Source organism: Sceloporus occidentalis, unplaced genomic scaffold, assembly GCF_023333645.1.
Source record: "Sceloporus occidentalis isolate IW3139 unplaced genomic scaffold, rSceOcc1.0.p SCAF_100, whole genome shotgun sequence".
Taxonomy (NCBI): domain Eukaryota; kingdom Metazoa; phylum Chordata; class Lepidosauria; order Squamata; family Phrynosomatidae; genus Sceloporus; species Sceloporus occidentalis.
The window spans coordinates 1,282,548-1,292,389 of record NW_028317080.1 but is presented as its reverse complement, the minus strand read 5'-3'; the positions used below and the strand labels follow the sequence as shown (position 1 = coordinate 1,292,389).

At 42.5% G+C, this 9,842-nt stretch overlaps 1 protein-coding gene across 1 annotated transcript; it reads right to left on the bottom strand.

Annotated features, from left to right (window-relative positions):
• Positions 1–3,594: 3,594 nt before the first annotated feature.
• Positions 3,595–9,842, bottom strand: LOC149284039 (gem-associated protein 2). Its single transcript, XM_089497246.1, has 10 exons — positions 9,721–9,842; positions 8,857–8,941; positions 8,237–8,326; positions 7,811–7,870; positions 7,185–7,301; positions 7,007–7,051; positions 5,812–5,880; positions 5,380–5,490; positions 4,827–4,885; positions 3,595–3,640 (listed from the first exon to the last, which is right to left on the bottom strand). The coding sequence occupies exons 1-10, from the start codon at positions 9,840–9,842 to the stop codon at positions 3,595–3,597; spliced, it is 804 nt and encodes a 267-aa protein (XP_089353372.1).

Below are 9,842 nucleotides of genomic sequence, written 5' to 3'. Positions count from 1 at the left end.
GTCTTGTAGGAATCCATCAATGTCGCCAGTTTGATCATCAAATGTCTTAAATGACTGGGTCGACACCTTGATACTGTTGCTGAGCGTGTTGCTTCTCAATGAGTGTGCACCTTCCGAGATGGGCGGCTGGCCAGAGCTGTCCTTTTGGCCAGTTCTGCGTCTCATTCTTTCTGCTGCTTCCATGATCCTGTTCATGATTTCAGGACCCGGGTTAGCTCCATAGAAGGCCAGTCTTGTTAGCACCCGCTGGGATATAGTATCCAGTGGTGCCTCAAGATCTAGTGGGCTGCTAGTGTTCAAGTGGAGCTTGGACTGCTAGATTCCGCTTCCACAATGTCTAATTCCGCAAGAGCGACCAGCAACGCATTTTTTCTTTGTCCTGTAGTGTCCTGTCCCCGTTGATTTAGCAGATCCTGTAGTGCTGCAACAGTCAATGAACGATATGCTTCAGCCATGGTATCTGTAATGCCTGGGTGGTGCTGTAACCTTTAACAGGTAAAAAAATCCTCTGGACCAATGTACTTGGAGATATCCCGCTTCTAACACCAGCGTGACGGATCCTGTAGAGACGGATGGTCTCTACCGTCAATAGTTCCAACGGTCTCCTCTGGTCGCCTTAGTATACTCCAGACTTCCAGTAACCAAATAGTTACAGTCCATGAAGTGTCCCTTGTCCCGAAATCAGACAGTCTTAAGCTTGAACAAGTAAGAATCTCCTTTACTGTATACCAAACACTAACTGACACCAATCAGGAGAGGGCTAGAACAGGGAGCAACCAATCACAGTGCAGGGGGTGTGGTCAGGGCAGCCCACGTCCCTCTAACTTAGGGATCAATAAAAAGGAGAGCTACCCTCCCTATCATATATGGATATGCAGGGGTGTGGCTGCAGCGACCGATAGCGAAGGTGCCTACCTAACAGACCACCTACAGATGCTCCTGTGACTATGTATGTAAACTGTGGTTATAGAGAGATGGAAATGGTCAGCAACAATACTCCGATAAGCTATCGAATATAAACGACGCTCCATTGAAACTAAGGGGCCCAAAGTGTGCCAAGAAAATGTCCCCAACACCCTTACATTACACCACCACCACCCTGTACCGTAAATACAAAGCAGTATGGATTCATGCTTTCATGTTGTGTACATCAAATTCCAACCCTGCTATCTGAATGTCACAGCTGGAATCGAGACTCATCAGACCATGCAACGTTCTTCCAGTCCTCCATTGAGGCTACAATTTGCACGGGCTTAACAAAATTGGACAGTATCCTGTTCTTAACTGACAGGAGTGGCACCCTGTGTGGTCTTCTGGTGCCCATGTGCTTCAAGGGTCGACATGTGTGTCCAGAGATGGTATTCTGCATACTTTGGTTGTGACGAGTGTTTATTTGAGTTACTGTTGCCTTTGTCATCTTGAACCAGTCTGCCCATTCTCCTCTAACCTCAATAGGACAATAAAAAGTATGTAATTCACTGCCAAGGGAGGTGGTGGTATCAAATACATTAGCCTTCAAAAAGGGTCTGGAGATATATATATATATATATATATTTTTTTTATTTTTTTTTTAAAGGCATGACATACAGGGCTATAAATAAACATTTTAGAGCTTTGTGATGTGATTTGAAGTCTAGGAGTCTAGAAGGAACCGGTGTGCGTAATAAAGTGGCTAGTGAGATTGATATATATAATACATACACACTCCTGCAGACCACCATAACACAAGTCTAGCTGTGTAATCAGCAAACCTACAGAGACCCACTCCTGGTAATACATTTAGGTAATGCCAAACTGCACCAACTACAAATATACACCACCTCCACCAGTCACCCACCATAGGCAACTCTGCCCAATGGCTTCCCATTATTCCACTGGCATCCTTGGATACAATCCACCAGTCCTTCACTGTAGGTGTGAGGGCACATTAACCCAGCTGCATGGAAATAAGTGTCTGGTGAGAGTAATTGCTTACAAAGTCAGAACATTTGAAATAAATACAGAATCACATTTAATGAAAAAAATCCTTTATGTACACAAATGAAGATAAAAATAAATAAAAGCAATGTCTGATAAAAAGTAAATACAGATTCAGACGTGCAGCTCATCATTAACTATGTGAACTTTTACAGTCCATAAAGTAACAAGACATCCAAAAATCTTTCTGAGCTACCGAGCATATTTACCGCAGGCTGATTTCCCTGCTGCGGCCGAAAATAACGGAATGCCTGCAACTCAACGGCAAACAACCTCTATAAACGCTGGACAACTAAACTGCGTCGACGTTTTATTAACTAAAGGGAGAGGTGGAAGCAGAGTTTGCAGGATAATTGAGGTTTCAACTCACATCACTATTTTGTGACAAGCCCTTATTCCAGTACTAGAGACCAGGACAAACTATAAAAGGACTCTGATTCAAGCAAGATCGAAACCAAAGACTTGCTGGATGTGATAATCCAATTAGAAGAATTTAGATCACAAAATTAATGAATGTATTACCTGCCTCTTTTCCAGGTTATGCTGCATCATTCACTGTCCAGAATACACTTTCAGGCCCCATAAGGCTGCGCATGCACTGAAAGTAGTTTTCTGCAGCACAATCTGAAGAGGCCAATGCAAAATAGTTTCTCCCTCGGAATGTATCCAGTAGTAAGGTTCTTTGACAGGGCAAAACAAGTGTAGTAGGTACAAAGAATACATTAACCCCTTAAGGACAGCCTGTACATGTACGGGCTCAAAATGCATTTTCAATCGGTTTAGGGACCGCCCACTGTTCTTAAGGGGTTAAAAAGGAAGACTGTTTCTTTATAGAATAAAACAAAATCCAACTATATATTTCACTGTTTACACAGTAACAAAGTATTTTCTTCTCCTTACCTTACTTTTTAACATCTGTGCTCATGTGTGAAGATGATCGCTAAGCACCGTGACCAGACAGCTCACAACTGATGAATTACTCAAACGAACTTTCAAAGAACTTATGTTTATATTCCAAGGCAGTTAACATATGTACACCAAACACAACAGCAACATATTTGAATAAAATTCCTACAAAATGGCAGTTTCACAGTATTTCCATGCTACAGGCTGCTTCACCCACCAGCCAGGACCAGATTCTCCTTCACACATGGTGCCAGTGTGACCTAGCTAGGCCAACAACTAGCCAAATAGAGCGAGCTAAATGTTAGCTCTGCACAGGTCTCACCATACCTTAAATGTATGCTTAAGGTATGGGGAGACCTTAAACATACATTTTAGCCAATGATGAGCCCCATTGTGCTATGTAAAATCTGGGGCTGTTGGCAGGTGTTAAAAAAATAAATCCTAAAACCTTTAGGCACTTAAGTCTCCAACCTTGGCCACTGATTATATAGAAGTCTATGAAAAAATAATTTTTGCTTTGCTGGGGGGAAGATTACATGCAATCATTGACTATTTAACCATTCAATGCAATGTTTTAGGGACATTAGAATTTCCAATTCTTCCATTATTGGACAGCATTTACAAAAAGGAGACACTGGTGCATCATGGAATGGAAGGACCAAATGTGTATTGCTGCGATTTCAGTGCGCTGGTGTGATGAGGACATCGTTATCAAGAAGGGTTATTACAGTCAGCCAAGTCTCGCTGGTCAAAGTATCTATGAGGAAGACAAGAAATGTTACATGTAGAGTCAGCTCTGACAGCAGATTAAGAAGAAGAAAAAAAAGCCAAATCATCAATTTAAATCTGTCAACTATATATATGTATGGGTTAAGTCACTAAACACAGAGTTGCTAGCAGCAAACTCAAGATCAGATCAAGTTTTGGATATTCATCTTAATCAAGAGGAAGAACCCCCTTTGATTTAATATCCCAGCCCACCGAGGTAAGCGTGGCTTTAGTAACCCGCTGCACATAGAGAGGGAGACAAGAGGGGCACTCACCACTTTTCAATGTTACAGACATAGTTGTTGGTGCATGTACATGCTACCCAGCACTGGCTTGTTACCATCAACTGCTTTAAAAACACTTACAATCCAAAGATTTTGCTTTATCTGTAAAGTGAGCTTTAATACCCCAAAGTACACAAAGCATTAAAAAGCATGTACTGAATGTACCAAGTAAAAGTACTGTAGAGTAAATCTTTAAACTATGAATTATTATAATTTGTTTTATATAGCACTGTACAATGGGTAGACAGGACACCACAAGCAGTATGTGTAACATAACAAATTAACAGAGACAACAGGTGAGGAGGGCCCTGCTCAAACGAGTTTACAGTCTAGAATAAATGCAGCTCATAACACTAAACTTTACTCCAGAGCACCGTAGTAGGGTCAGAGGACTGCACTGGGATGAAACTTGCGGCCAGTCTTTCGGGAGTTGCTGGCGGTCAGACAATGCACCTGCGGCTCCCGGTAATCCCGCAAGGCTGCTTTCGCGTTGCTCCCTCACAGCGTCTCTGCTCTTGCTCTGCCCAGGAACGGAGCAGAGTCATGTGACGCAACATAAAAACAAGTGACTCTGCTGGGTTCCTGGGCGGAGCAAGAGAAGAGACGCTGTGAGGGAGCAACGCGAAGGCAGCCTTGCGGGACTGTGCAGGAAATCTGCAGTTCAGGTAAGGAGGTGGCCGTGATCGACCACATATGTGGCGGGAACGAGGCATGACTGGACACATTCCAGGAGCAGGCAGGATTAGACACGTGGCGTTAGTGGACACAATCTGCGGAAGCAGGATTAACAAAAAAAGTCTCACACAGGGCTCTACTCTGGAGAACCACAATACATATGAAGAGATAAAGGATACCTCTGATGTACACAACTTCTAAGGTGGGGATCATTACCTGCCAACCAGACATATGAACAGGTTTAAAGCAGACACCCTCTCATCATCTTTGTGTTCCTGTGAAGGAGAAGAATTTGTCTATAACACAACATTAAGTACTTACATTCTTGGAGAAAAATAGCCTTTTGTTCACGACAAAGGCAGAACCGAGTGGTTACTACTAGACTCGCGCATTCATACAAACGCGCTTGCATGCCGAATATTAGTTTCGTCCAAATAACGAACGCAACATTGGACCAAAGAAGCGTTCGTCGCCATTTTAACTACCGCAAAGAGGAGAATCTCATCATCTTAATTCAACTTTCTTTAATTCTTGTTTTCATAGCAACCAAAATGTTGGATGACACTCAGTGTGAAAACAGCTATCCACAACTTGCTGCCGGATAACCTTTGTCTTATGTATATTTTGCTTTTAAACGCACGTACATGTTTATGTGCCATACTGCCAAGAGATGCTAAAGAGGATTTAAATAAAACAAGCATATACACACACACATCCCACAAAGTTAACCTACCAGATTAAAGCACAATTATCAAATGGAGACTCTTACCACCTCTGCTCTGACTTGCGAGCATCTCCTTGCGAGCTGCCGAATTAGAGAATGAGCTTCTGGCAGCAATGGTTTCTCCAGACAGGCCAACAAAGCATACAGCCACCGACCCTGGGAACGGATAGCCGTATACAAGGATGTTAAGCAGCTGTTCCTATGTTGTACGCAACGAAAGTGGGGAAAAAAAATCTATACTAGACTGTTATTCTATAGGTTATGCTGAATAAAAAATAAAGCGACAAAACGCTGAGATTTGCTTGATTTCCTTTCCCAAATTGTCCAAATCTGTTGATTAGTGATTTGGGCGACATAGATTTCCTTTTTTCCCCATTTTACTTTTGTCTGATCAGTTGCTGTAGGTTGCTTTATGCCTTCACTACCATGATGCATGCAGTATAGATAGCTACAGAAATATAAAGCAGGAGTTCCTACCAGCTCAGAAGTAAAGTCTCTCTCCTCGAACCAGTTCACAAGGTACTCAAGCACACTTGTAACAGTAGCCTACAAAACAAACACGAAACAGATTTTACTTGAACAGCCCATAAAAACACTTCTGAAGAAGCGTACAGCTTACTTAGTTGTTCCTTCAACAATACTACCCATCTAGCAGAGACCTATCATAAGTTGTCTGGGGGCAGTTTGCACAAAGTGTTTTGTTGTGTGAGGGTGTTTTGGAGGTCTTTGTTGGGATTCGTGTGCAGTTTAGCCGGGTCATGGAGCGCATCTGTGGCCTGTTTCTGATCACATGGCCCGGCAATATTTTATAGGATGTTTTTAAGTTATAGCCGGACTGAATGTGGCTGCAGCTCCAGCCTTTCAAAAGGGACCATCGGGTAACCTAGCTCAGATGGCAGCCTCACTACAGGGGGGATAACATAGGTGTATCCCTTAGTCCCCTCACTTTATCCATTGCCTCTGTCCTCCCCGAGCTGATGGGATTTGGGGTTGGGTTCGGTGTGTATTGTGAAAGTCGGTTAAAGGAATGTTGATAGAATTAAGGATCTATATAAGTTCTGTGTTTATAATAAAAGTTGTTCTTGTTTTACTGCACGAATTGTGGTCCGACTGATCCGTGGATAGCAGGAGCTATCCGTATGAGGGTACTGACCGGTGATTCCTCAGCCCTCAAACAGGGGTACCCAGCATTAAGCTTTCTTTTAGCATTGAGGGGATCTGGGTGAGGACTACTTTGGCAGAGTGTTGTGAACAAAAACTGGATTAAAAAGGGTCAAGAAGACAGAAGAAAAAAAGGGGGGGAAAAAATGGAACCCCCCCCCCCCCAAGGATTAATGGCACTACACATGTACTTTATCAACCATGAACCACAGTGTAACGGCTGACCGAAGACTCAAAAGATCTTGATCATCTTTTTCTCTTTTTGTTTGCAATTGGTAACTCCAATAACATGATCCTGCCATAATCGCAGCGATGGATGTGATCGAGAAAAGCATAACCCAAAATTAGCAAGAAGTTTCTTCGCATTTAACTTTTGGTTCCCCGTCTATACATTATCTCAATGGGAATTATGCAGCACACTAGAACTATTCGTAAACGCATTTTCCTATTACCTTGAACTGTTAGTCTCACAATGCAACCAACTATATAGATTTCCATACATAATACTCACCTGATTCATTCGACTAACAATACTCAGCAGGGGTGGAAATCCAACCTGTACCAAGACAAAAAAAAAAAATGTATTACAAAAAAAGAAGGAACATATAAAAGCAGCCACCCTGAATACATTAAGTGTTTTTGCCAACAACAGTATCTATGCAGCAGTCACACTTACAAACATATCATACCTTTATATAATCAATTCCTGGATTTTGATTATCGCTGTTTAGTGCGGCTGCCAGGTCAGAGTACAACCTCTCCCCAAGGCAGAACTTCTTCCAACTTTCTTCATCCTCTGTACTTGGCTTAAGGAAAATAAAGATTTATTCTCTATATCCAAGGCACATGTATTTTTTTCCCATATATGTTTCTTTTATTAGAGCATTTGTTTGAGAGCAATATAATACAAGCACCTTACTCTCATGTCACCTCGTCGGACATCAATATATAACCCTCCCACACCATACCAAATACACGGGTTGAATAGCCATAGGTTCTTTACTTCTTGAAGCAGCTGATCAGTGGCGGGCATGCGCATCCATTGAAATAAATGGGAGCACCTTCCGCACAGGGGTATCGCTAGCACCCCCCCCCCCAATATTCTCTGAGCCAGCACCGGAGTGACTGGTGGAAAGTACAACACATCATAAAGCGTTCAGACAGCCACATATACCTGGCCAATTGGGTTCAGTCAGTGACATCAACGAACCATTAAAATGTATTTATAAAACAAAACGTGCATTTTTTTTTTTTTATTACAATTCTGGTCCTAGATTGTGGCATTTAATGGAAATGTCTCACACGATACACTTACCATTGTAACGTTGCTGTCCAGAGGCTGAGATCTCCAATGGCTCCTACGTTTGCTGAGACTCTGAAAACAGAAATACAACTTTACTTCCTTTTTACCAAAAAACAGACAAACATGCACCCAATCAAATATAGGTTTGCGTAGCACAAAAAACAGCAAACGGTCACTCACAAGGAAAAACAGTCCTTCAGAATGTACCAGACGGAAATTTTCCATCTCACGCTCTCACCACGATGAGTTATTTATGAAACATCAACTAACTCCCAAATGTCTCCTTAATAAGATGTTCCTTCCTGATGCAACTTTCCGTTTTGTATACACGCTCGCAAATTATCCAAAGCATCTTAATATCAATCCTATCATTCTGAGGATCACATGGAAAGAGCACGAGGAACACTTACAGTCCACCGACGACGGTAAGACAGTTACCTGGCGCACAGCGGAGAACTGAGCCACTTGTTGCTGCTGCCATCGGAGGCTTGGCGAGTAGCCTTCAGGTGCCGGCTGACATCCTGACAGCTGGAAAACAGACCGACACGTTCCAATGAATGCACAAGGTGATGTATTCAATACATGTTTCAGTATTCTATCACCAATCTCCCCGCTTTTTATCCTGGGAAGGGACCTCAGATTGGCTGCACTTTTTATTCAAATGCTGTCGGGTCTCGCGGTTTATAGAAAAGAACTCCACAACTAGCATTTATTAGATGAGCTTTATATATTTTAAACCACGCAAAAGAATAGGGAATAATTATAAAAAGAAATTTACTGTACCAAACAGAAATGTCTAATGTTCCATAAATAGCAATTTATTTCTGTGTTTAGACGGTAGGCATCACATCCGTCCCATGTCTACCATACAGTGCACCGGTAACGTGCACTTCTAGTATTTGCTGCGCGAAAATTTTTTGTAGAGATGTAATTAACCATGAGACATTATCCAACGTAAATTACGTATATATTGTTACTATAATGGTTTAGTAAAGCAGTCAATCGGTACCGAGTCTTGTTGTTCTGTAATAACAACATCAGGCTAGCAGTCCACTTACAGCTATGCTCACAGTCTGCTTCTTCCTCAGTTTCTTGGGGTCAATCTGCGCAATAACTACATCCGGGCATCGAGCTGCCTCTAGCCTACAAACATACAAAAAGTTAGCAGCCATCCCTAAAACACGCAGGTCGCTCATAAACCGGACCATCGTGTCAGCAAATAAGAAAAAGCATTTACGTTGTGCTTTTATAGATGCAGAGATTTCAATGTAAATCATTGCGCAACTCTACGGCTTACATTGGTGCTATTTATATATAAAATCAATAAATATCAATGATAATTGAGAGATACCAGAATGCTTTACTAAATATTCCTTTATTAAGTGCCAATAAATTACACAGAGCTGTACTATTTTTAAATGGGGCAGTTAATACATACATAACAATTATACATTAATGCATTAATGCCCATGAGCCCATCTAGCCTTATGGTAAAGTTATATGGTGGGCTTATGCTCGTGGGCTTGCAATTTAAGCACTACAAATGGGTACAATTAAGAGTTAAAAGGGTAAACTTTTAAAGCCATTCCATGGCACCAGCTCTCTAAATAATGCATTGGGGCCCTGGATGAGGCATGAATTTAGAAGCAGTCTGGCACATGAGGGGATGCTGATCTCAACAGGGTGTCAATGGGGGGGACTCACGCCGCTTATACGATTACCGAGGTTCACATCGCAATCACCCCACTGAATGACGGACAATGTCTATGAACAATCTATGCTCGCCCCGTTGCCCATGGCAACCAAGGAAACGAAATAAATAAGCGCATTCGCCATACTGACCCCCTTCTCTATTAGCAACTACGTGTGAAGCATGTCCTGTAAGCCCCGCCGAAGCGCGCATAATTCGTCTGCTGACTTACTGAACGCGCCTCAGATACTCCTGCGGCGTCCGAGGGGGTATAGCGGGGTCATAATCATCCTGGAGGTCGCAATTGCCCACGGGCAGGAGCCGCGGCATCAGTTCCTCCGGCCCAGAGTCCAT